At 44.9% G+C, this 26,392-nt stretch overlaps 1 protein-coding gene across 3 annotated transcripts in view; it reads left to right on the forward strand.

Moving 5' to 3' along the window:
• Positions 1-813: 813 nt before the first annotated feature.
• SLC22A16 (solute carrier family 22 member 16) overlaps positions 814-26,392 on the forward strand; it is a 97,129-nt gene continuing 71,550 nt past the window's right edge. For 2 of the 3 annotated variants that reach the window (XR_003521220.2, XM_027600833.1), the window contains exon 1: positions 1,071-1,285. Coding sequence is in view for 2 of the 3 variants with exons in the window: in XM_027600833.1 (XP_027456634.1) it covers positions 1,158-1,285 (128 nt within the window). In the remaining variant the exon portion in view is untranslated. Of the gene's footprint in view, positions 928-1,070; positions 1,286-26,392 lie in introns of those variants that run through there. The other variant, XM_027600832.1, reaches the window with a different exon arrangement.

Consider the following 26,392-nt stretch of genomic DNA (forward strand, 5'->3'; position numbering starts at 1 on the left):
GAGGCCTTCTCCCCTTGCATTTCACAAACGTCAAAGTGGGATCTTCCCAAAATTCTTGATGCGGAGGGAGGAGCCAGTGTATACTGTTCACCCTCCTCCTTTTAGGTCAAATGTCTCCTCTCAGAGAAACGGCCTCGCCCCGGACTTCTGTGAATGAAAGGTGTTTTATCAGAGTGAAAGGGCCAACTAGAAGCCGGGGTCATCCTCTCTTCACGCGGTCTTGTGTTCAATGGTCAGCATGATGACCGGGAGAGAGCACGTCCCCTCGGTGTTCCCCCTGACGCGGGCCATCAGGGAGCGGGGTTGGAGGGGTCACCCCACCTAGTGATGCATCTAAGAAGCAGGTCAGCCCAGTACAGGCCGGCACAGAGCCCTCTGTTTGCAATTAGCACAAAGAGCCAATTCACCAGCCCACAAAGCTCGTCCTCCATAATAGTCCTAATTAGAAACATCATACATAGGAGGGAAACAATTTACACCGACTCCAACATGAGCTCATGGCAACAGAGTTGTTTGTTTTTCAGCCCTGGGGCTATAGACACACATGGCTCAAAAAATAATGCCTATGTATTTTAAAGACTGAGATTTTCAGACACTCCAGAAGAATGTGGCAGCAGCAAGATGCTGTGCCAAAGCAGCCTCAGTTATGACTCCCGCCCACCCCCACCCGTCCCCGCCCCATTTTACTTCCTCTGCTGTCCGTCTTAGGGAGTGTCAGGGTTTTGTCAGTAGCTTAATATTTCACAAAATAATTTGCAACCGGTTCTTTCTTCTTTGTTCTCGCGTAACCTTGAAATTTAAGCGTCTTTCCGTCTGCTTTCGGTCCTTTTCCACCAGTCGGACCCTGATGATGTTTCCCTTGCTTAAGGGAGCAGAAATCAGCATGCATTTCTGTTTAGCAGTCCTGGTGCCTGGAGCAAGAAGCAAGTAAGCGTGCTGAGCGCTGGCTGCAGTTACCCCACGGTTGCTAGGGGAGCCAGAGAGGGCCGACAAAGAGCATAAACCCCAGTGTCTCCCGACACTTTGCCATCAACACTCCGAGGCTGGCTCCTCATTTGGAGCAGGGGTGGTTTTTGGGGGTTTGCTGTTTTTTATTTATTTATTTTTCCTTCTCTCTCTACGGTCTCTCCGTCTGGTGCAGTGGAGAGTAATTCTCCATGTCAGCTCTGGGAGATGCCCAGCGGACGTCGTCTAGAGTCCCACCTGCACTACAGCACCACCTTCCTGCCTCTTCCTTTTTTCTGCCTCTGGCTCCTTGTTCCCCGGCTCCCACAGTAGCTTCTGGGTAAGTGTGTGGTCGGTGGGTCCACTCGCTGGCCGCGAGTCCGGGCTCTCGTTCTGTGATCTGGGGCCACTTCAACTCTCTGAACCTATTTCCTCCTCTGTAAGACAAGAGAGGCTTGATCCCCTCCTCATGGTATTGTTTTCAACATTAAATGAGATACTGCATCGAAGAGCCTAGTACAAAGTACTATGGCGTCCGATAAACATCCTTTATCTTGTCATTAATAGTCTCATGGCTTTCTAGATTTTCTTGGTGATCGGTCCTCCCTGAAACTGTGACCACGGAGGATGGCAGCAGGGCCAGAGTACACATAGTAGATGTTCAGGAAATGCCATATGCTGAGTACCTTTTTCAGTTAATACCCAAAACTACGCTGAACATGCCGAACTGATGTTTGGAAAACACATCAGGACCTCCTCAGGTTTTGTTGGTTTTAAGAAGGCCAGGTTAGTATTTTGCTGCCCTAAGGAAGAGGTGAAGATCAGTCAATGGACAGAATGCCACTCCAGCCCAGCTGTCCCCTGCTCCCTTCTCCTCGCCCTGTGGATTGAGATAAAAAGTCCCCCGAGACCCCACCTCATGCTGTAGGGGCCATGTGGGGGTATTAAGTAGCACCCATTAAATTGCCTTAAGGACAGTGTTCGAAATAGTTCTTCCTTCAGTTGGATATAAGATGTATTTTGCCACGAGGCTCTTCCTGATGACCCACTTTTACTTCCCCACTTTTATCTATGTGAAAATTCTCCACTTGCAGACTTTGCTTAATTTAATGCTCCCTGAAAATTTACACGTTCACCAAAGAAATGAAAAGAATGACCACAGTGTGTACAGAGGGGTGTTTTCTGACTGCTACAAAACTGCTTCATTATGCACACAGCTGTGTTTCCCTGGGTGCACCTTGCCCTGGCCCCGCCTCCTTCTCCGGGAGCCTGGCCTGCTGGGGGGCGGGGGGCATTGGCCGCAGAGGTGTAGGAAAAGGGATCAGGAAGTGCAACTGAGTGGCGCAGACCATTGCCCGAGCCCTGAACCACGGGGCAATCACAAGTAACTCCAAATCCTAACACAGCACTCACAGCACAAAGACAAGTTCCGTTCCTTTGTGCTGCCCAGAGCCTTTGCCAGCTCTCAGGTCACGTTGCCCGGAACCATGTGCTTCTGCACTGAAAGGCCCCATTGTGCTGACTAGTCAACAAGGCAAAGCAAAGTTTGCCCCCTGCATCAAAACCTGGACCGTCCCTGACTTTTTACGTGCTGAGAAGTGTGTGCTTAGTATTGTATTAAAGTAAACGGGGAGGGGCAGTTCCTAAAAAGAAAAATAGATACTTATCTGCTCAGTATCTCGGATTGGAGGCTTTTGAAATGATCTGAGAAATGGGCTTATTGCTTTCATTGCTTCCTTCCTTCCTCCTCCTTCTCTTCTCTGGCATTCATCCTCCTCTCCAAAGCTTCCTTTCACAGTGACCCCAGGTTTCTGTCGGGAATTTTCACCCCACTGCATGGATAAACAAACAAAACAGACTGTTATAAGTGCACTGAAAACATGGACAAAAAGACTTGGAAAAGTTTCTGACACAGAAACCCAGTTGGGTGTGAAGTTATTCTTGCAGGGAAACAACAAAGTGAGCTGAACATATATACAGCATCATTAAGAGCTGCCTGTTCAGACATGGGCATCCAAGCGCAAAACCAAGATCTTTGCCCTGCTTGGGTGCACCAGTGAACCTGTCTAGTCCCAGTTTCCTTGTCTATACAATGATGCATTTGCTCAGAGGATCTTGGGAAGTCTCTGGGGTATGAGCTCAAATTCCAGTTCTACTGTCTGCCTCTTCCTGGTTCTGAGATTCCACAATATCCTTCTAGAAGACCGACATGGTAGAGGATGGAGGGAAGGAATAAAAGCCTCTTCATTAATGCAGAAATTGAGGTAAGGGGTCAATGTCAGTGAAGGCACTAAACATGGCAAATGTTGAAATGAGGAGGACAGTGACAGCAACTGACTCTTACTCTTTGACACACAGGACTCTCGATTTGAAGTTCCTCAAGCTCCTTCTTTTCTCCTGGGAGCTCATTTCTTTCCTAACAACTTTCATCTGAAGTCAGGGGAACTGGCCCAGTTCAGGGCCTGCCACAAACTCAAGCAGGCCCTTTCCCTGCCTCAGTTTCTTCATTGGTGAATGGGAGATATGGAGTTAGCTGATTTCTAAAGCCCATCGAAGGGCTAACATTCAGATTCCGGAAATTCCAGGAAATGCACACTCAAACTAGCATTCTGACGAGTGAAAAACCAGAAAAATAATTGAACCAATGATTTTCAGACATTGGACCACCAGCAGTGCACGACACTGATTCCTGGAAAAGTGGAAACAAAGGAAGCGAATCCTGTGATCGTCCCCAGCTGACTACCTTCAGAGAATTTCCAGGCCATAGTGCAGGGAAAGGGAATATGGGTGGGGCCCAGCAGTATCCCTGAATAGAGGAGATGGAGCTGGGATCCCAGGGAGACCAGTGAAGCTAGAATTCACAGAACAAAATACTGGAGAGGAGGGAACTGTACCCAGAGGACACTGTGGAGTTCTACAGAGCATCCTCTTCAAGTCTTCAGCTGAGTGCCGATCAGCACATGGCATGTGAGGGAACTCCATGAGACCAGGGAAAGAAGCATAAGGATTAGAAGGAATAATCCCTAGAGCCCACCTAGGACAGGGAAGAGTTCCTATCCCCACCAGCCAGAGTTGAGTACTTTGTAATTCATGGGGCATTGAGGAGAGTACTCAGAAGGGTATTGTCTCAGGAATGGGCCTAATTAGCCTGAGACTAAAGGCTGCCCTGGTCCTTCCTGACGAGGCTTAACAGCAAGCCTTGAAAGGACCAAACTATTTCCAAGTAACTTAACCGTGTCCCAGAACAACACCCAATAATATCTTAAAAATAAAAGAATATCCAGCACTCAATAGAGTGAAAATCAAGCAAGAGAAACATGAAGAATATTCTACCAAGGCACAGGATAATCAAATTGCTCAAAACCGGTGAAAAAGAGAGAATCTTAAAAGTAGAGAAAAAAAAGTTATGTTATGAACAGAACACAGGTAAGGATGAAAGCAGAGTTCTTGTTAGAAGTAAAGCAAGTTGCAAGACAAAGGAATAATAATCTTTGAGGGTCTGAAAGAAAAAATTGTCAAGCTAGAATTCTATACCCAGCAAAAATATCTCTCAAAAAAATGAATGCAAAAGGAAGATTTTTAGACACACAAAACCTGAAGGAATTGATCACCAGCAAACCTATACTGGAAGGAATGTTAAAGAAAGTCCTTCAGGCAGAAGGAAAAAGAAACAAGATAAAATTCTTCCTCTACACAAAGGGATGGAGAACTCTGGAAATGGAACTTCATTTAAACATGTAACAAGCTCTTAGGTGGGACTCTTTCTGTTGACCTGGTACCAGGACCCAAGAGTGAGAAAAGAAAATTGCTCAATACTCAAGTCAACATTCATAGGAGCCAGAGAACCAAGGATTCCTAAGAGGAGACAGATGTGGCCCTGTTACCACCAACCACCATCTTCTCTGTAACAAGATGAGGAAAGAGAGAAGTCAATCTAAGAGTCATTGGAGTATAGGGGGTATGAGGAGAGGCAATTCCTCTCCTTCTTGTGGGGATGAGAATGGAGATAGCTGTATGTTCTCTCCACTAAGGGTGTTCTGAGAAAATCATTAATAAAGATTGGGGTAGAAAGTAGTTCTCCAGTTGGACAACTGAGTAAGAAAAGGATTTGCTGATTCACCAGTATGTCATTAGGAGCAGAGAAGAATCTTGGAGAAAGAAGAGAGAAGGCACAAAAAGCGGTTGCAAGGAGAAGCTGGAACACACCCAGTTTGCCAAGGCTAGGGAATGAGTTCTCTGTGGTTCATGTGCATGTTACTTAGAAAGTAGTTGGATTTGTTCTATTTACATTCCAAGATAGTTCTCTCCTACTCCCCAGGGAGCTTGAGCTCAAAGAGTCTGTAGGTATACATTCAGTGATGGGAGCTGAAAAGCATGGAAGGGTTGAACCTGATTTACCATATCCCTGCCCAGCGAGTCCCTCTGAAGAACTCACATGTATCCCCTAGGAAGCAAGTGTTTGGGTGTCCACCTCACAGAGGGCATCAACAGTCAGTCTAGGTCTGCCAGTGAAGTAGCCACCACTGCTAGGCTATAGCAGTGGTCTGTTTGTATAAGACGCTTGCCCTCTCCCTGCTCTAACTCTTAGCCCAACACACTAGAGGAACTTGACCTGGAAGGAGAAAGTAGGGGTAGAAGTGGCCCAGAATTCGCCTTCAGTCAATCAGGGTCCAGTTGCACAGGATGAGGGAGGTGAGAACGTGAGAACAGAACTGAGTTTGGAATGAATGTTTTAAATTCTACTGAGGTTTAGGGTGCCTGGGTGGCTCAGTTGTTAAGCGTCTGCCTTTGGCTCAGGTCATGATCCCAGGGTCCTGGGATCGAGCCCCGCATTGGGCTCCCTGCTCTGTGGGAAGCCTGCTTCTCCCTCTCCCACTCCCCCTGCTTGTGTTCCCTCTCTCGCTGTGTCTCTCTCTGTCAAATAAATAAATAAAATCTTTAAAAAATAAAAAATAAAGTCTATTGAAAACAACTGGAAAATTATGGATCTGCTGAAGATGCCATTGAAACATCTACTACACAATGGAGAAAGTAGACTTAGTATAGTACATTTGGGAAGAGTATTTAAGAAAAATAAAAAGCTTTAATGTATTGAAAAAACAAAACAAAACAAAACAAAAAACCCCAAAACTGTCTTCCCCCCAAAGGCACAATACCTTTGTGAAGACTTTTCATCTTGGTGCTCTGGTTCCCAGCAGAGAGTGAGGTGCTAATGAGGCCAGAAAGGGGCCATGAGACCATTCACCCTCTCTACCCTGCTCCTGGGGAACTCCCAGCATGCCTGGCCCTTGGACTGGTGCCTTTTCTCTGCAGCTGGCTGTTTAGTGCATGGCCTGTCTGCCTGGAAGGAAAACAGGAGAGAGAGACCTGGTCCAGCAAGGAAAGACCTCATATGCCATGTGTCCCTTTTCAGCAGAGGGGTGGTTTCTGAGTCCAAGCCCAGCTTCGGGACCATCCATCTCTAGGCTCTGGCAGCTGTGGTCCCAGTTAGTCCCACTGGAGAAGCGAAGGTAATGCCTCTGCCTGAGGATAGGGTGGGTAACTGGCTCTCCTGGGAAGAGCCCTTCCCACCAGGTGACTAGCAGCTGAGCTCCACCCCAGTTGAAGCCTCGACACTTAAGTTATTTTATCCCCTTTTTACTCTGCAAGTAATACGCATTCTTAGTTGAATAAATGAGAACATACAGGTAAGTGAAGAGAAGAAGAGGTGGAGGAACAGAAGGCTGGACCTCAGAGAACGCTGGAGAAACCGCTCTTGTCCTTTCTTCCTTCTGTTTACCTGCTTCATCTACTGCTTTGTCTAGGCTTCCTCTTACCTCTTCGCTTTCATCCTTTAATTTCTTCGTCCTTTGCCCCTTCTGCCATTTCAACTCTGGATTATTCCCCCGCGCTCAAATCCCATTCTGCCGCGGGGCTTTGAACCTTCTCTCCGTTGCTCCGCCTGCCTTTGCGCTACTTCCTAACTGCAGCGTCATGATAACGCGGCGGCCGTGGGCTCTGCTTCGCACCCTCCTGGATTTGCCTGCCTACTGCGGGGAAGAGAGAGTGTGGTTCCCACAGTTCCCTAGGGACTCTCTCACCGGATTGGTTTAGGTCACATGCTCATCTCTGAACCAATGACTGGCCAGAGAATACGATGTTTTGATTGGCTACCTCTGGGCCACTTTCCAAGCCCTGGAGCTGGGGGGGCAAAGCCTCGTCCAGCCCACAGGTGCTAAAAGGGCCAGAGAGAGGTGGGTCCTCACCTGACAATCGGGCTCTGTTCTGGGAATAATATCCTGGAAATCTCTATCTCAGGAAAATATGGAAAGCTCCTTGTATAGAGCAGAAGAAATATGACAAAATAGATTATGGGAAGATTTTGCTTTTGAGTGTAGTAAGTGCCGGAGTCATACTGGAGGTGTGATTAAATTAAATAAATCATATTAAATGGGCACAAATCCGAAGGGCATACCTTAGTTTATTTAATACTACAGGGTTTTTTTCTTTTTTTTTTCCTTTTCTTCAAAGAAAAAACCCTCGTGTCTTCTAAACAAAAGAGGATTCTAAATGAAGGATAATCTACTTCGTTTCCAACCAAACTCACAGTGTTAAAAATAATTTCACTATTAAGGAGCACTCTTTCAATGCCAGGTCCTGCCCTACACTCTGGACATGTTATTTTTAATCCTATTAGGACTCTGCAGAGTAACTTAATCATCTCATTTCAGGGATGAGGAAACTGAGGGCGAGGGAGCATGAATAATTTTCCCAGAGCAATACAACTAGTAGCTCCCACTACAGGATTCAAGCCCAGGTTGTATAGCCAGAGTATCTTTCTCCGTTAAGAAAATACCCCATTCCCTAAACTTGTGTTTGGTTGAGCTTCAGAGGGATTTTTGCGCTCAGAGTGCTTTTGCAGCTTCAGAAGCCAAAGCTTCAGTTGCTTCTGAACATCTCAAAGGCCACAGGGACAGAAATAGCACCACATGGACAAGGGACTTAAAAGAAGAATCTAAAATTTCAGATATTGTATAGACCAAAAAGATGCACGACTTGGGTCTTTTAATATGGATTAAAGGATGCCACACCTCGGTTTTCCAAAAGAACTCTTTCCTTTTGGTGTGCCTGGACTGGTGAAGTGTACGTGGGCTTCGTAGAAGCATTCTGATGCCATCTCTTGGTCAGACCAAGGGCTTGGGAACTGAAATGCACAAGAAGGGAGCACCCAGGGGAGCACATTACAGCCTTTTCTCTTTGTACCTCCTCTTATTTCTGTGGGTTGGTTTTCTTTTAATTTTTGCATCACATCTCTAATGTTATTTGGCTTCCCGAAACTCTCAGTCACAAGATTTCAGGGTTGCAGTGATAGTTTCTGTTACCATCTTATCTGCTCCCAGAGTCCCCTTTCTGTTACAGAAATTCAGAGCAGGAAAGTTGATGCTTTTCCTGACAGGTGAGTCGCCAAGAAAATGTTTGAGTCCTCAAAAGGTGATGGTTTCACTCCAAGCTGGTGAATTCCACGAGCAAACAAAGCTCTGTTTGTAACCCTGTCTGATAAGAATAATCTGGGATGTGTTTTCTGTTCGGTACAGGAAATAAGAGGCGAGTGATCCTACTTGGCGGAATTTGGCAGTTCTTCTCTTTAGTCAGTATCTCTTATTTTGTTACTCATATTTTAACAGAAAGAAAAGAAGCCTCTTAGAACACCATGAAACCCATATTTTGAATGGGGTAAGGTAAGGAAGGAAGTGTGGGATGTGTCCAGAGGACAGACCATTCATCTGTGTGGCTGGAGCGAAGGAGATGTGGTGGTCAGAAGGAGGTCAGGGCCAGTTTTCAGGGAGGGCACTGAAGGGTCAGCTGAGGAGTTTAGGCTTTATTTTCAAAGCAATGGGAGCTACCAAGGGCTTTTGGTGAGGTGGATCAGAACTGTGTTTCAGGGAGAACAATTTATTAATATGTGAAATAGAATAGAATATAGAGAGAGTGGAGACAGGGAGGCCCGGGAGAGGTCCACGAGAGTCTGCCGGGCAGAAGCAGGAAGGCAGGCATTAGCATCTGGAGAGTGTCAGGATGGAAAAGATGGCACGGGGGCGGGGGAGAGCTACTGTAAAGACAGAAGTTACAGGATCAGAGTTTGCATTTGGATATGGAAGGCAAAGACGGTGCCAAGATTTCTGCAGAGGGAAGACGGTAGTGCCATGTACAGAGGTGGGGGGAACACAGAGGAAGCCTGTCATGAGCTATGAAGGCACACACACGAGTTGTGTCTTTCCACGATGTCAGCTTTATTCAATCATAGAGCAAAGTTAAATAACAATTCTAAAGTAGGTTCAGGATTCCAAACTCAATGACAATTCACCATGGGATTAAATTTGGCTTCTTACACAGCACCCAGAACAGGACAGAAGACACGCCACAGAGCAAACAAGATCAGAAGGGTGAAGGAAGTGAACGAACCAAACTCGAAGTCAGTCTGGGCGCACAGTTGAGATAAGGCCTCAGGTCTGGTCTGGGTCAGTTCTTAGCGCTTCCTTCTTCTGATGTTCCAGCAGGGAAGGCTCTCGGTTCTGTTGGGATACCCATCAGACAGAGCCTTCAGTGCAGTTGCCTTTTTTAAGTGGTCAGACATAGAGGGGTCAGGTCTGAAGAGTCTGACCATTTGCTGCCTAAATCCTCCTCTTCCTAAAGGGATTGAATCAGTTTTGGGTCTCTGCGGACTCCTCTGGTTCTGCTCGTTATCAGTTCTGGGGCATCAGCTGACATTGATCCTGGCGATATCTCTTAGCTGCAGTACCTTAACTGCTTGTGTCATTGCCTAACACAGGTCCCTGCTTGACCCAGGCTCCTGCTTGACACGAGAGACTCCATTTTGCTCTCTACAAAGCACAAGTTTAAAAGAAGAGACCGTGAGACCCCTTTTGGACATACTAAGTTTGGGGTGTCGAAGGGATATGTAAGTGGGGTTGCTTAGAAGGCAACTGTATGTGTGCACCTACAACTCAGAGGCTTAAACTATTAGCTAAGTTTTTATTTTATTTTATTTTTATTTTTTTAAGATTTATTTATTTATTTGAAAAGAGAGAGAGTGTTGGGGGGAGGGGGAAGAGAAAGAGACTCCCTGCTGAGCACAGAGCCTGACATGGGGCTCATCTCATGCCCCGAGATCATGATCTGAGCCTAAATCAAGAGTCGGAAGCTTAACCGACTGAGCTACCCAGGTGCGCCATTAAACTATTAGCTAAGCTTTTAGCCCATGTCACCTACACTGAGTGGTTGGTTGGAGCCATAACACTGGATGAGAATATGAGAGGTTCCCAAAGGAGCAATAAAAACTAAGGGGAACTGGGCAGGTCCTTGAAGAATACTGATTTAGGGAATGGGAGGAAGGGGTTAGAGAAATAGTCCAACCAGAAAAGAACAGGGGTCCTGGAAGCTGAGGGAAGACTTTTAAGAAGGGTGTGGTTGGCAATATCCAGTTTGGTAAAGGGGCAGAGAAAGTTGAAGATGGGAGCTGCTGACCTTTGAGAGAATGCTTATAGGACACTGGCGAGGGTTGAAACCAAATTACAAAACATTGAAAAGTAAGTGGTTGGGACACCTGGGGTGGCTCAGTCGTTAAGTGTCTGCCTTCGGCTCAGGTCATCATCCCAGGGTCCTGGGATGGAGCCCCGCCTCAGGCTCCCTGCTCCACGAGATGCCTGCTTCTCCCTCTCCCACTCCCCCTGCTTGTGTTCCCTCTCTCGCTGTCTCTCTCTCTGTCAAATAAATAAATGAGATCTTAAAAAAAAAGTAAGTGGTTATAATTATTGCCACTGAATTGCATATTTATTTTTAAAAGATTTTATTTCTTTATTCGACAGAGAAAGAGAGAGAGACAGAGCACAAGTGGGGTGGAGGGGGGCAGCAGGGAGAAGGAGAAGCAGGCTTCCCGCTGAGCAAGGAGCCCAATTCGGGACTCGATCCCAGGACCCTGGGAGCATGACCTGAGCCAAAGGGAGATGCTTAACCAACTGAACCACCCAGATGCCCCTGAATTGTACATTTAAAAATGATTAAAATGGCAAACTTTATGTCACCTTTTACCACAAAAAAAGTAAGTGGGAGAAAAATGTAAACATTGAAAAAAATCTTCTCTTTCCATAAGTGGCCTGAGGTGATCTCTGAAAATGGCTCTCTATTCACTTGACCCAGAAAACCCTACAAAATCATGCACATCAAGAGGTTCAAATCTTCATGTTCACTTTAAGAACACACGTGAAACTGCCCAGGCCATCAAGTGTATGCAGATCCAAAAAGCCACTGAGTCTCTGAAGGACATCACTTTGCAAAACGTGTATGTGCCATTTCGTCATGACAATGGTGGAGTTGGTAGGTGTGCCCGGGCCAAACACTGGGGTTGGAAAAAGGGTCGGTGGCCCAAATAGAGGGCTGAATTTTTACTGCACATGCTTAAAAACACAGAGAGTAATGCTGAACTTAAGGGGCTAGATGTAGAGTCCCTGGTCGTCGAGTACATCCAACAAAGCCCGCAAGGTGAGGCATAGAACTTAAGAGGGCTCGTGGCTCGTGGTTGGATTAACTTGTACGTGAGCTCTCCCTGCCGCATGGAGCTGATCCTGACTGAACAAGAGCAGACCGTTCCTAAACCAGAAGAGGAGGTTGCTGAGAAGAAAAAGATATCCCAGAAGAAAACGAAGAAACAAAAACCTTAGGGCCTGGGAGTAAATTCTGCATAAATAGATGCAAATAAAAGTAAAAAAAAAAAAAAAAAGTCATACTATTCTCTATACTTCTCTCTATGCTTGAAATAAACTGATTTAAAAAGTAAGTAGGAAAAAATTAAGTGGTAACTCAGAAATGGAGGTAACAAATACAGATTACTTTTTAGAGAGATTGGTAGCTGAATGTGGGAACAAAAGGAAGGAAGACACAGCTTGAAAGGGTAACAGGATAGAAAGAATTTATTTTTCTTTTGATGAGGCAACTTGACCATGTTTCTGGATTGAGTGTAGGATCCAAAGGCAGGGGGAAAATGAAGGTGGGGGGTACAGAGTGGGTTGAATGGTGGCACCCAAAAAGATACGTCCACATCTTAACCCCTGGAACTGGGAATGTGACCTTATTTGGAAAGAGGGTCTTTCTAGATGTAATTAAAGGACCCTGCGATAAGATCATCTGGATTCTCCAGTGGGCTGGAAATCCAATGCCAAGTACCTTTGCAAGAGACTCAGGAGAAGACAAAGAAAGAATAGGAGGAGGCCATATGAAGGTAATGACAGAGATGGGAGGGATGCAGCCACAAGCCAGGGATGCCTAGTGTCACCAGAAGCTGGAAGGGGCAAAGAAGGAATCTTCCCCAAAGCCCCTGGAGGGAGCAGGGCCCTGCCAATACCTCGATTTGATGTCTGCCCTCCAGAACTATGAGAGAATACGTTTCCATTGTTTTAAGCCACCACGTTTGTGGGCATTTGTCCCGCAGCCTTGGAAACGAATGTGGGTGCAGGTGGGGGTATTCTGTCACAGGTTGAGGTCCTGAAACAGACCTGGGGCTGTATCCTGGGCATCTAGTGTTCTGTGCCCAGCCCAGGGCCAGCACAAACGGGTGCTTGGTTATTAATTTAGACATTTTGGCTTCAAATAAACAGAAATTGTAGGATTTCATTCACAGACAATTTGCCTTTGCCTTCATTCTTTTCTCTTTCCCACTCAATTTTAAAGAAAATCAACAAAGATTTCAGTAAAGAGGGCTTTCTCTTTCACTTTTACTTTATGTCTTTGAAGGTACGGCTGTGGAGCCACGTGAGCACCAGAGGGCTCTAGGGGAGATCTTCCCTGCGAGATCGTACCTTGTGCTCATCACAGGCCAGGTGATGGGGAGTCTGTGCCCGAGTGGGGCAGCAGGTGGCGAAGGGAAAAGCTCCGCGGAGGCCTGGAGATGGGCCTGCCCCTCACAACTGGGATGCACAGTAGTTGCTGATTTCAACCATGCCCATCCTTCCAAATTCCAGTGCCGGTGGGCATTCCTGGGGGCCAAGCTCCCCAGGGACAGAGATTTCTGTCTTCCCACCCAAGCGTCATCCTAGGGGAGATGGGGAGATGGGTGTGGGCCAGGATCCCCCTCCAGGCCAGAGCTCGGGTACTATTTTGAGGCCTGAAGGAGGTGGGGTGGGCCTGACATGCTGCCCCCTCCCCCATCAGAGCTTGCCTGCTCCCCACATCTCCTGGAAGTTTTGCATTGGGAACTTTCAAAGTTTGAGGAGAGGACCTCAGTGGCAGAGCTGGGGAGTGTCCTCTGGCAGTTGCCTCAGATTTCTTGGGGTGACAGTGACGGGGGGGGCCACAGACATGACTGCTGGGTTGGGTGGCCCTCGGGGATAGCACAGCTCTGACAGGGTCCTCCACCACCAGTGCCGTCATTCCCCAGCCTCTCTCATGGTCACAGTGTACCCCCCCCCCCCCCCCCCCCCCCCCCGCTGCAGCAAGGCACCATCTCCTCTTTTCTCTCACTTGGGGCATCTCTCTCCTTTCCTTCTCATTCCTGTTTGTTCAGGTGCCCCTATCTGGAAACTCTGGTCTTTGTGCCCCCTGGTCTGACCACTGCGTGCTCAGCTGTCCAGGTCTTAGAGCCTGCCCACGGCATGAACAGCATGTTGCAGGCTCCTCGGCCACCACCCTGTGCTCTCTGTAACTTGGTCCCATGACAGCTCCTGGTCTCTGCCCAAACCTCCCACTTGGGCTACATTGGGCTATTGTTTCCTTAACACGTGGCTCTGGGTTCTTGCTCATCATGTTACCTCCACCTGGAAAGGTATCACCACTGATCTAATCAGGCATTTCCTTTGAGACCCAGCTTTCCTACTTTCTCCACGAAGCCCTTTCCACTTCGGTGGTCCACAGTGCCTTCTCTTTCCTGTGGAAGTTTCTGATTCAGTAGTACTATCCCCTGTTCCTACTCATTTTTCATCTGGCACTGATCATTTTCATGGATGTATGTACGCTCTCATCCTCTCCTTCACACATTTGTTCAGAAACAAATATACCACGTACCAACTATATGCCAGGCATTTGAATATAACAATGAGTAAAACCTAGTCCCTGCCTTCTAGGAGCTTTGGCTATGGTGTGTGTGCTGGGTGTCTCCCCCCGGCTCTTCCACATCCATCCGCTGCCCTGCTTATGCCTGAGAGGCTGACCTGTGTGGCGCCATCTACAGGCCCCCTAATCCCCCTCCTCCCTAACCCCCCCCTGCTTCCGGTGGGCTCTGCCGGTGGAGATCCCCTGCAGGAGAGCAGAGCTCTGAGCTGGAGGGGTCTTGCTCCGCCCGGCTCCTTGCTGTGGAGTTGCCCTGGTAGGCAGTGTTGCTGGTTTTTCTCTCTGGATCTAGTAACGGTGGGTTGCCTTTAATCCTCGGGCAAGGGGTGGTAACTGTGCCCACTGTCATTAGCCCCACACCATTGCATCATCCATCCCTGTGGCTTCTGCACGCCCCACCCATACCTCTGTGGGTGGTCCCTGCAGTCCGTGTCCTCCAGGTGTTTGCACCCTGACCTATCCGGGTGCAAAGCCTTTCCCAAGGGGAAGCTGGAAGGCAGAAGCTCACAGTCTGGGAACAGGAGAGACTACCGCATAGTGTAAGCTCTGCACATCAGAGTCTCACGCACAGAGTGGATGCCCAATAACCTCTTTTACTTATATGTTTATAAAGGAAATGTACTCTTTCCAACTTAACTCATATCCCACTCTACTTCCCATATGGAGCATTTCATCATGGCGAGACTACCAAAATAATTAAAAAATTTAAAAAGCATGCTTTGCTGAGGAGCTTCTGGCTAAGAGCTCTGAATGTGTGCCCCAAGGGCTCCAGGGCAGGACTCCAGCTGGGTGGTGTAAGACTTGCTGTCCTCACGTAGGTGGCAGTTGCTAGAACGGGGACTGTTTCGTTTCATTAACAGAGCAAAGCATGCTGTCAGCAGGCAGCGATAGGCACGGGACAAGATGCAACCAAATCTGACTCCGAAACATCCTGCCCTAGCTTCAAGCACACTTCCCCTGTAGGGGTTTTCCAGGAGCAGGATGGTAATCAGACAAGGAGAGCCCCCTGGAAGAGGAATTCTGCTGAAGTCCAGCTAACATGTTCTGGACATTCAGTTGCCCCAAAACTGCCCCAAACACTGTTTGCTACGAAGCGGAGTTCAGGATCCAGCCGGACCGTCTTGGACTTCACCCACGAGTTTAGTTTTTGAAGTGTCTATGGGATTGCCCATGTATCTCTAGGGTGAGTGCAAGAGCCAGATCCCAAAGCATCGTATCGTCCGTGGATGCTTTAACACCCTGCTTAAGGAGAATTTATTAGAAAGAAAAGACTGTTCAGCCGGAGGAGATGTATCTAAGACGCAAACTTTTCTTAAACCCCACTAATGTACAACCTCAACCCACAACTGGATTCAATTACTGCGTGGAAAGAAAGGCATTTTCTCATAAAGCTGCTCTGTTTCCATGCCTGGCTGCGAGCTGGGTCAGTCATGACAAAGACAAGCCTGTGTGTTGTTTTTGGTTGTTTTTCTTTTCAAGCTCTTCCACTGGTACGGCCAGGCCCCAAGCCGTTTGGATCAGTGCTGTGGGGGCCAGCTTACTTGTTTTGGCTTTCAGCCTCTTTGTCCAGCATTGATGACAGAAGAGCAAGCCAGTGTCCTGCGTGACGGGAGGAACGGCCGGGCTGTACGGCATGATTCCGTGGTTGCACGGTGCTGTGTGCCCCTGAGGAACAGCACTTGGGAGGAAGGTCAACATTCCACGGAGGGAGAGCAGAAGAGATTGTAGGGGACTTGTGAGGGGACTTGCATACGTAGGTCTGGGTGTATCTGTTCTCAAATATTAATAATTATAGCTGCCAGATAAAGTGCTCCCTTGTGGGCTCTGGGCTACCTGGTCTGCAGGGCTTTACCGTGAATTTACGTAATCCTCCCAACAATCCTCTGAAGCAGGTACCGCAATTATCCCCACTTTCAGGTGGGAAAACCGAGGCACAGAGAGGTGATGTAATTTGCCCCAGCTGACACAATCAGTAAGTCGCTCCGAGCCGAGGCTCTTGTTCACTGCATTGTCCCAGAGTATGCTGCAGAAATTTTACAACCACAAGTGGCATTTATTTAACCACTAAACATATTCATTGTTCATTATTCTTAAATCATTCTTACAGTATTCTCAATTCATGATTTTCCTTGACACAACTAAAGGATCTATTTGTATTGTTAGATATGCATTTTAAATAATAGGACTGGGAGACCCGTTTGGTCCAGCCTGCCTCAGGTAGACTAGAAATGATTCATAAGGAAAGCCAGTGGGCTTTCACAGAAGCTCTTGCACACAGGGAGGCTAAGAACCAGCTCACTCAGCTGTCTGATCAGGAGCCCAGGCTCCCGGCACGGGCTTGGCTCTCTGATAGGAAAATCCAGGCCTTCTGATCTGGAATGAACATAGGCGGAGCCATCAGCTTAATTCCTTGTGAAAGTTGCCAATTTGTTGCCTTTCACATCCTGATTTACCCCTCATTACTTGCTCTGCAATAATGGACCCAGCCCCTATTCGCGGTTCTGCTTTGCCAGCTAGTGTGGTGTGCAGTTCTGTCAGTAGAGTGTCCTAGCGGGGCGCTGTGAGAGGCTGGGCCTTCTCTGTCGGGTTCCGGCGGGCTTGCCTTGACAGGCTCCTGCGGCATGCACGGCTCTTTCTGCCCTGCCAGCTGGCCGGCAGCTGTGGGACCTTCCCGGGGGCAGCTCCCCTGGCCCCTCCCTGTGAACGATTTCTGCTAAAGCCCCCACAGGAGGTTCACAACGGAGTGCCAAAAGTGGCCCGTCTCCCGTTGGATGGGTCCCCTGGCATCCCATTGGAGAGCTTTGTTGTGATTTCTGGGGCATGGTATCTCAATGGATGGCTTCCTCAGTACTCAAGACAGCAGGCTCTGGAAAGTCCCACCCATGCAGCCCCTTATGAACTCTTCTGAGCACCATGGCTGTACCCTCTCCAATGAAGTCTAGATCTCAGTCTTAGAAGGAGGTGGCCTCTTCCTGAAAGTTCTATCTCAGCCATAAGGGCGATAGCCCTCCTCTGTGTCTGTGATTACTGTTTTCTTTAGAGCAGTCTTTACTTCTTACTAGCCAATCTCTTGTTACTCCAATTCCCTGTTAATAATTCTTTTTTTTTATTAAAGATTTTATTTATTTATTTACTTGACAGAGAGAGACACAGCGAGAGAGGGAACACAAGCAGGGGGAGTGGGAGAGGGCGAAGCAGGCTTCCTGCTGAGCAGGGAGCCGGATGTGGGGCTCGATCCCAGGACCCTGGGATCATGACCTGAGCCGAAGGCAGACACTTAACAACTGAGCCACCCAGGTGCCCCTAATAATTCTTTATAGTTAACTTCCCTTGTAGAAATTACTGTGTGGTTTCTGTCTCCTGTTTAGACTCTAATATATTTACCATATTGTTTTTAGTCTGTCATTTGAAATAAAGATGTATCTCTTCTATGAAAAAACATGTAAAAATTCATGGAAGCAATGGAAACAACATAAAAACACTTTCACCACAAATTTACTAGTAAGTAACAAACTTACTAATAAGTTAGAAAACTCCGTATCTTTTTTTAATTCTTATCTCTCTATCTGCATGACTAATTGTGACCCTGGTGCATAACTGAGTCTGTGATCTATGTTTATCAGTTTGACATTAGTTTACATAAGCAACTGGATGCAATCCCATAATCCACATGGAGCCAGAGTCCACACAGGCTTGCATTTATCATCAGCCATGGCAAGATCATATTCCATTTTTTTCAGATGCTAAAGTTTGCTTAGCTGGTTCCTAATTGGTGGATGCTTGGGTTGGTTCCTGCTTTTCCATATTACAAAAACTAAGGCTTAAAATATCTTTGTTGAAGTTGTGTCAACCCCAGCTAAGTTTTTCTCTTGTCTCCCCCTTTCTCCTCTCTTAACAGCTGGGCTTACACTCTTCCCCACTGGTAGACAAGAGATTATAGGGAAAGGAATGAGAAATACAGGGAGAACGTCTGCCCAAGAGAGATGATGGAACTTTTTATTGCAGTACAGTCTTCAAGAAGCAACAGGCTGTACTCTGGAGGTACCTCTTGCCCAGAATAGAGTGGGTCTCAGAGGTAGGGGACAACAATTGGTTGGACGGTATGGGGGAACTAAGTATTGGGAAGAAAGTCATTCCAGAGCCCAGGACTGTCTTTTTTTGAGTCTCATATTGTAACTTGTGACTAATGCATTAGTCATACTGAGCACGTGGAAACTGCACAATATATACTAGAAAAACATTTTAGTTCTCAAGAATAGCCTCAAAATCAGACAATGCTTGAAGTAATTGAGAGTGGGAAGCACATTGTGATTACTGCTCTCTGACATTTTAAACCACCAATAACTCAATTGTTTCCTGAATTCCCAGGGAGTCAGGGAACACCAAAAACCCTCTTTGTCATTCAGCTAAGTAAATGTTAAAGTCCTGCTTAAATCTTTTTTTTTCCTTTTTTCACAAAAAAGCATTCCTGGTGTGATGCCCAGAAAGAGGCTTAAGCATAGCACCCTTCATATTGTTCATTTTTTTGTTCACATATCATGTTTATCTAAGCATTATTTATTCCACACTCATTCTTGTTTTTTTTTTTTTTAAAGATCCACCTATTTATTTTGAGAGAGTGAGAATGAGAGAGAGAGAGTACATGAGAGCTGGGAGGGTCAGAGGGAGAAGCAGGCCTCCCGCCGAGCAGGGAGCCTGATGCGGGACTCGATGCTGGGACTCCAGGATCATGACCTGAGCCGAAGGCAGCCGCCCAACCAACTGAGCCACCCAGGCGCCCCCCCACACTCATTCTTAAAAACAGCTTTTGCAGCACATGCAATTCTAGGTTCTTTTCTCTTATCACTTTGAAGATATTATTCTACCTGTTTTCTGGTTTCCGTTTCTGTTGACACCTTTATAGGTCTATGCTGACAACCTAACTGTTTCTCTGTCGGTCATCTGCCTTTTTTTACTGCTTGTTGCCTTTAAGATCTTCTTTTTGAGGTTAGCATTCTGCAGTGTTACTATGATGTATCTTAGTGCAGATTTTATTTATTTTTCTTAATCCTGCATGGTCTCTGTTGTGCTCCTCTATCTGTGGATTCATATCACTCATCAGTGCTGGAGCTTCTCATTCATTATCTCTTTGAATAATGCCTTTCACCTGTTCTCCCTAGTCTTTTCTGGGACTCTTATGATCAGCATATTAGAACTTCTCATTCCATCTTCCATGTCTTCACCCCTCTTTCATGTATTCCTGTCTCTGTGTGCTGTATTCTGGGTAATTTCTTCACACACACTAGTTCACTGATTCTCTTTTCAACTGTGTCTTAGGTACTGTTTACTCCAGCCATTGAGTTGTTAATTTCAACAATTATATTTTTTATTAAAAAATGTTTTACTTAGCTCTTTTCCAAATCTGCCTGGTCATATTTCATATACAGTATTTAAAAATTTACATTGGATAATTGCAGTACCAAAGTCTTGAAAGTATGAATTTGTGCTTTCTGCTTTCCCTTACCTATTGTGGCTTATTTTCTTGCTGTTTGGTGATGTTTGATTCTGAACTCATTTTGCTTGATCTGTGGGAGTGCTGAGGGCCTAAATCAGAGTTATTTACCCAAAAGAGGTTTTCATTTGCTTCCTCCAGGACTGAGACAACTGATCTAGCCCCTTCAAGGGTCAGAGTTTAAAGCAGGACTTGAGTTTGGCTTTTGCACCTTCAATGGGCCCAGGACTCAGTGTTTGATTTGGTCCTGTACTGACCTTAACACCTCTGATTGGCTTTCAGCTCGATGCTCATTTCTTTGGACTCTGGAGGGTTCCTTTGCTATCTGCAAGCCCACATTAAAAATGACATTGTGTTTGGTGCCCGGGTGGCTCAGTCGTTAAGCGTCTGCCTCCGGCTGAGGTCATGATCCCAGGGTGCTGGGATCGAGCCCCATGTCGGGCTCCCTGCTCGGCAGGAAGCCTGCTTCTCCCTCTTCCACTCCCCCCGCTTGTGTTCCTGCTCTCGCTGTCTCTCTGTCAAATAAATAAATGAAATCTAAAAAAAAATGACATTGTGTTTAGGATCTAAGAGAATTGTAGCAGGAGGGCCTTCAGAGGATCGGCTCTGCCATGATACTGGGAATAGGTATCATGTGTTCATAATATTCAGGTCATATGGACACTGAAGCAAGATATACACATGCAGAAGCAAACACAGCCTGCACATCAACATTTTAAGATAAAATAAGGATATGAGAGAGAGAATATTTAAAAGCCCCCTCTGTCCCTCTTCATACACATGCGTGTGTGTGTGTGTGTGTATACATACATCACATTTTTATAATAGAAAAGTTAGAGATTATTTTATAATAGAAAAGAGCTGATACCCAAAGTAGGTATAATACTTCCTCTAAGGGACTGAAGCTGGTATTCAGGATGGAGTAAACAGCATTAACAGAGGCGCCAAGAGGGAATAAGTAAGGCCTTATCTTTGAGTCTCTGTTTATAAACCAGGCCTCGCCTCACTGTTATTTTATTCCTCTGGTTTCATAATTATAAGACTTAGCTAGTAATTTTTCATATGAATATCCCTTTTAAAAGTCCTCTGTAATTTACAAGATGGGTGCTCATTAGAGTCCTCCTGGTCTTATCAGGTGGCTTTCAAACATGGACAACAAAAGAATGAACCATGTCATTTACTCTCCTTGATGATTTCGTAGTTCAGGGTCCTGAAATCAAATGATACCTCAAAGACACGCACCTTGTTTCCTACTTCTGTGTGCAAAGTTAACTTTTCTTCCTTACAATATGCACTTACTGAGGAGAGTTTTGAGAGGACTGGTTTTTGGTTTTTAATACTGAGATTCCCTCTGACATGTATATGCCTTCCCCTTGGTATGGCAAGTCCGTTTGGCTCAGCCTCCATCCAGATCTGTGGTGCTGCACTAAACTTTGTCATTTTCTCTAGTCTTCAAAACAAGATGATCCAAAGCAGGGCCTACTTATGGGTTGGAAATTAATTGTAGAAAATCTGGGCTCTGAACAAAAACCACATTTGAAAGAGTATGTCTTTTCTTTTATTGGCTTTTGCTCTAAAAAGCAAAGGCTGAAAAACAGCTGTTAGCTGTTTATACAGTATTTTTGATTTAAGTGTTAGACAATAGCCGTTTTCTTCTCCACTTAGAATGACACATTTTTTTCTCGGGCCATTTAAGTCCTCTCTCCGTGTGGCCGCAAGTATTGGTATGCACCTCCTCCCTCTCCCTAGGTTTCTGGAGGAGATTAAGGATTCTTTCTTTCTTTCTTTCTTTCTTTCTTTCTTTCTTTCTTTCTTTCTTTCTTTCTTTCTTTCTTTCTTTCTTCCTTCCTTCCTTCCTTCCTTCCTTCCTTCCTTCCTTCCTTCCTTCCTTCCTTCCTTCCTTTCTTCTTTCTTTCTTTCTTTCTTTCTTTCTTTCTTTCTTTCTTTCTTTCTTTCTTTCTTTCCTTCCTTCTTTCTTTCTTCTTTCTTCCTTCTTTCTTTTCTTTCTCTTTCTTTTTTTCTTTTTTTCTTTCTTTCTTTCTTTCTCTCTCTCTCTCTCTCTCTCTCCCTCCCTCCCTCCCTCCCTCCCTTCCTTCCTTCCTTTCTTCAGTTTCTGTTTTTTCATCTTGAAGTCAGACCTTGGCTTCTCAGAATAGATGGCTGAGTTTCATACCAGGTCAGAGATCTGCAGGTTACCTTTTGGGCCAATTTGACACAGGTATTCATACAAGACACTCTAGAGGAAGTTTCTATAGGTGCAAAGTATCTATAGGTTTGTGGCTAGATCACATGAACCCAATTCGATATGTACTGAGTTGTCATTTATTCTTGAGCCCTGAACACTGATGGTTGGTTTCCTCCATTTGGAATTCAGACGGTAATTCTTGGCAATCCCCACTTCCTCAGACATGCTCTAAGGACAACAAACTTCATCATCGCCCTTACGGTGCAGAGCAGAGCAAGATCAGCAGGACTCACGGAAGCCTTGTAGATGGGTAGGGAGCACTTTCTAACCTGCTAAAACGACCCAGCCAGAACGTTTTCTTGCATTCTCATCTCATGTGTTACCATGGCAATTATTTAAGACAATGGTAACAGCACCAAGTTACATGTTATTTCAGGTTTTCCTGATATCAGGCATTCAGAGGCTGCCTAAAAAACATTGAGCCTCTTCATTTATCAGTTTATCACACCATGAGCCAGGCAACCTCTAAACCAGTTTTTAGAACTTGGGGATTCTTACAAGGTGACATCTGAGAAGCATTAAGAGCTTGTTGAAATAAAGATGTAGCTGCATGAAAAGCAATTTTTGTACCTTTCACTAGGACCCTGGGTATTTGCAAATGTATCGTGATAATGCCACCTCCAACCCCCTAAAAACACCCTAGAGGTAGTCCTCAATCTTATTTTTTGGTGACACAGGAAAAACCATTTTTGCTCTTATTTAATAAGGAAAACACATTATCATTTTAAAATTAAATTAAATTATTTTTAGTTTAATTCCAGTATAGTTAACATACAGTGTTATATTAGTTTCAGGGGTACAGTATAGTGATTCAACAGTTCTATACATTACTCATGCTCCTCATGATAAGTGTGCTCTTAATCTCCATCACCTATTTCCCCCATCCCACCACCCACTTCCCTTCTGGTAACCACCAGTTTGTTCTCTATATTAAAGAGTCTGTTTTCTTGCTTGTCTTTTTTGTTTGTTTGTTTTGTTTCTTAAATTCCACATATGAGTGAAACCACATATGGTATTTGCCTTTCTCTGACTTATTTCACTTAGCATTATACCCTCTAGAGCATGTCATTGCAAATGGCAAGATTTCATTCTTTTTTTATGTCTGAATAATATTCCATTGTATATATATATATATACCACCTTTTCTTTATCCATTCATCTATCATTGGATACTTCGGCTGCTTCTGTAAATTGGCTATTGTAAATAATGCTGCAATAAGCATAGGGGTGCATATATCTTTTTGAATTAGTGTTTTCATATTCTTTGGGTAAATACCCAGTAGTGGAATTACTGGATCATATAGTAATTCTATCTTTAATTTTTTGAGGAAGCTCCATACCATTTTCCACAGTGGCTGCACCAGTTTGCATTCCCACTGATAGTGCACAAGGTTCCTTCTTCTCCACATTCTCACCAACACTTGTTTTTCTTGTGTTTTTGATTTTAGTCATTCTGACGGGTGTGAGGTGATATCTCATCATGGTTTTGATTTGTATTTCCCTGATGATGAGTGATGTTCAGCATGTGTGTCTGTTGGCCATCTGTGTGTCTTCTTTGGAGAAATGTCTGTTCATGTCTTCTGCCCATTTTTAATTGGATGATTTGCTTTTTTGGTGTTGAGTTGTATAAGTCCTTTATATGTTTTGGAAACTAGCCCTTTATCAGATATGTTATTTGCAAATATCTTCTCCTATTCAGTAAGTTGTCTTTTCATTTTGTTGATTGTTTCCTTTGCTGTACAGAAACTTTTATTTTGTTGCAGTCCCAACAGTTTATTTTTGCTTTCTTTCCCTTGCCATAGGAGATGTATCTAGGAAATGCTGATTTTTTTTCAACAAAAATGGCTGCTGTCAGAGAAATTACTACTTGTGCTCTCTTCTAGGATTTTTATTGTTTCAGGTCTCACATTTAGGTCTCTAATTCGTTTTGAGTTAATTTTTGTGTATAGTGTAAGAAAGTGGTCCAGTTTCATTCTTTTGCATGTAGCTGTCCACATTTTTTTTCCTTTAGAATAATTGGTCCAAATTAGATGATTAGAAAAACAGCTCCCTTGGGTGCAACTTAAAACACTAGGTTTGTATGACATTATTTCAAGAACAGGTTTTGTGGTAAAATAATCTCTTCCTTTGGGAGATATAAATTTTGGCCTATGAAAGACAGAAATCCTGTAGTGAAGAAAACCTTGTGGAACTACGTTTTCACAGGACATCTCTTAACCTCTCTTAGTATATTCATTGGGAAGAAGTGGTCCTGAAGTCTGTCTTGAAATTCATGTCATCAGCATCCTTACATTCTGCTCAGCAGCCCAGGACTAGGAACCACTGGGGATCCTACTTTCGATCACCCTCTCTTATTACTGCCAGCTCTCTACTTTCCTTACCAACTCCCTTTGTTTATGGGGCAGAGCCCAAATCGGGAGCCAGTGCCCAATAATAAGGCCAGTCCAACTCCCACTGACTGACTTACTCAGAGCCTTGACTTAAGAGGGAAGGAGTCCTGATGGTTGAAAAGAACTGACGTCTTCTCCGTGGTTGCCCTCACCTGCCCTCTTGCCTACAGGAAACTGTTTCTCTTTTGTGGTACATCTGCTTGCATTATTAATTATTGTGTGGCTCATCTGCCACTTTGTGCTAGGTGGTGGGTCAGTGTGGGTGGGCAGAGCCATAACTTGTGGGGAAGAGAAGGATGTAGAACCACAGCTACTCTTACAGAAAGGGGCAGGCATTTCCAAAATATAGGGCTAAGGATATTTATCCTCAGCCATGTCAAGGCCGGCCCACATGAAGTCGAAGTCGACATGGGGAATAACAGCCACAAAGAAACACGTGTGACTTTGCAAAGGGCTAAAAGTAGACGGTGACTCAGGCCACTGCACCACACCACCTAGGTGTCAGCTTCCTGAGCGTGGAAACATCCATCTCAGCCCGGAGATCAGAAACCTTTGTCAAATAGTGTACCAAGGTTCTGTGCCCTCTTCCTCTGGGTGTCTGGCCGCAGGGTAGGGAGAGCAGAGGGGCAAGGAGGAGGAGGAGAGAACTGGCGTGTTCGGGCCAGTCATTCCCTTGAGCAGAGGCCAGTGAGACTTTTCAAGAGAGCGGGATTTCCATTTGCCAGTGAAATCCATCTGTGTATGTATCACTTTCACCATGCCATGTCACAGACTGCATAGTGTTGGGTCACAGGTTTACCTGGTTACATTCATGACCCTAGCCACTGTACATGGACAGCCTTTGCAAGGAGGAAATAAAAAGTTAGAAACGGGTTGCATAACAATCAGTTTCATAGCTGAGCAAGTTATGCCTGATAGGGCTTTCAGCTATTTTGTTACCAATCTGCCCCCAGGAACAAGATAAGGCTGATAAAATGTTTATGGGCTAGTAAATTTTTTCTACTAATTTGCAAGGCTATAATAAAACCCATGAACTTGATGGCCTGCAGGAAACATAACAAGAACTGGGAATGTACAGTAATTTGGAGCTAGAAGGCCTCTTAAGGCCCTACAGGAAATGACTCCAGGCAAAGAGATGAATCACTCTTTTAAATAGAGAAGAATGATGCTAAGTTTGTACTTAACCAGTTATAGCCTGAGAAAAGATGTTCCAGAAAGAAGTGGTGGAAATATCCTGCTTTCAATTATTCTTGCTTTAAAGAATAAAATTAATTCAAGAATATAAAATCAATCTTCAAACGAAAACAGTTACTGAGGCACAGAGTGTCCTGCTGTGTAATGCTGACGGCTATTTCATACAGTAGCCACAGTCACACTCTGCCCTCTTGTGGCTGAAATATTATTATAATTAGAATTCAGAAGACACTCTGGCCTATTTTAGTTATTCATCAGATTTGTTTTGGGGAAAGTTTATTCAAGGGAAAAGATGGTTTGCAGAAAAGCATCATTGCTGGGGTGCCTTACAGCATGTACATTTGAGTGGGGTTATTCTTACACTCAGGGGAGCAGGAGTCAAAAGGAATCATGATGTTTTCATAGATCAAAGAATTATTCATCACAGAAAGCTGGCATTTTAATTATTTGCTTAATGTTCAAATGCTCTCATTTTTAAACATTTTACAGTTATCCACATCTATAAGTAACAGTAGATTATATACACTATCCTATTTTATCTCAAAACTAGGGAAACTGAGGCTCAGGATATTAAGTATTGTTCGAGTTTACCTAATGAGTAAATGGCAGAGCTGGGATTTGAATTAATCTTTCCCTTATTCCATAAGCCTGCATACTTTCTCCACTGTGCCAAGTTGACTCTCTAGCCAAATATTTCTTGAGTGTTTAATACATGTGAGACACTGCTGCTGGGTGCCTTGAGACTGATAAAGTGTAAGATACTCCTCATTCTTCAGGAACTTATAGCCTAAATAGGGAAATAAAAACATAAATGGATACTCAACAGTGGAAAACTTAAAGCTTTACCTTTAAGATCAGAAACAAGGCAAGGATATCCACTCTTGCCACTTTTATTCACATCATATTAGAATCCCTAGCTGGAGGCATGAAAAAGAAATAAAAGGCATCCAAATTGGGAAGGAAGAAGTAAAACTGTCATTATTTGCAGATGACATAATATTACCTATTAAAAAAAACTGTTAAAACATAAATGAATTCAGTAAAATTGCA

Source organism: Zalophus californianus, chromosome 7, assembly GCF_009762305.2.
Source record: "Zalophus californianus isolate mZalCal1 chromosome 7, mZalCal1.pri.v2, whole genome shotgun sequence".
Lineage (NCBI taxonomy): Eukaryota > Metazoa > Chordata > Mammalia > Carnivora > Otariidae > Zalophus > Zalophus californianus.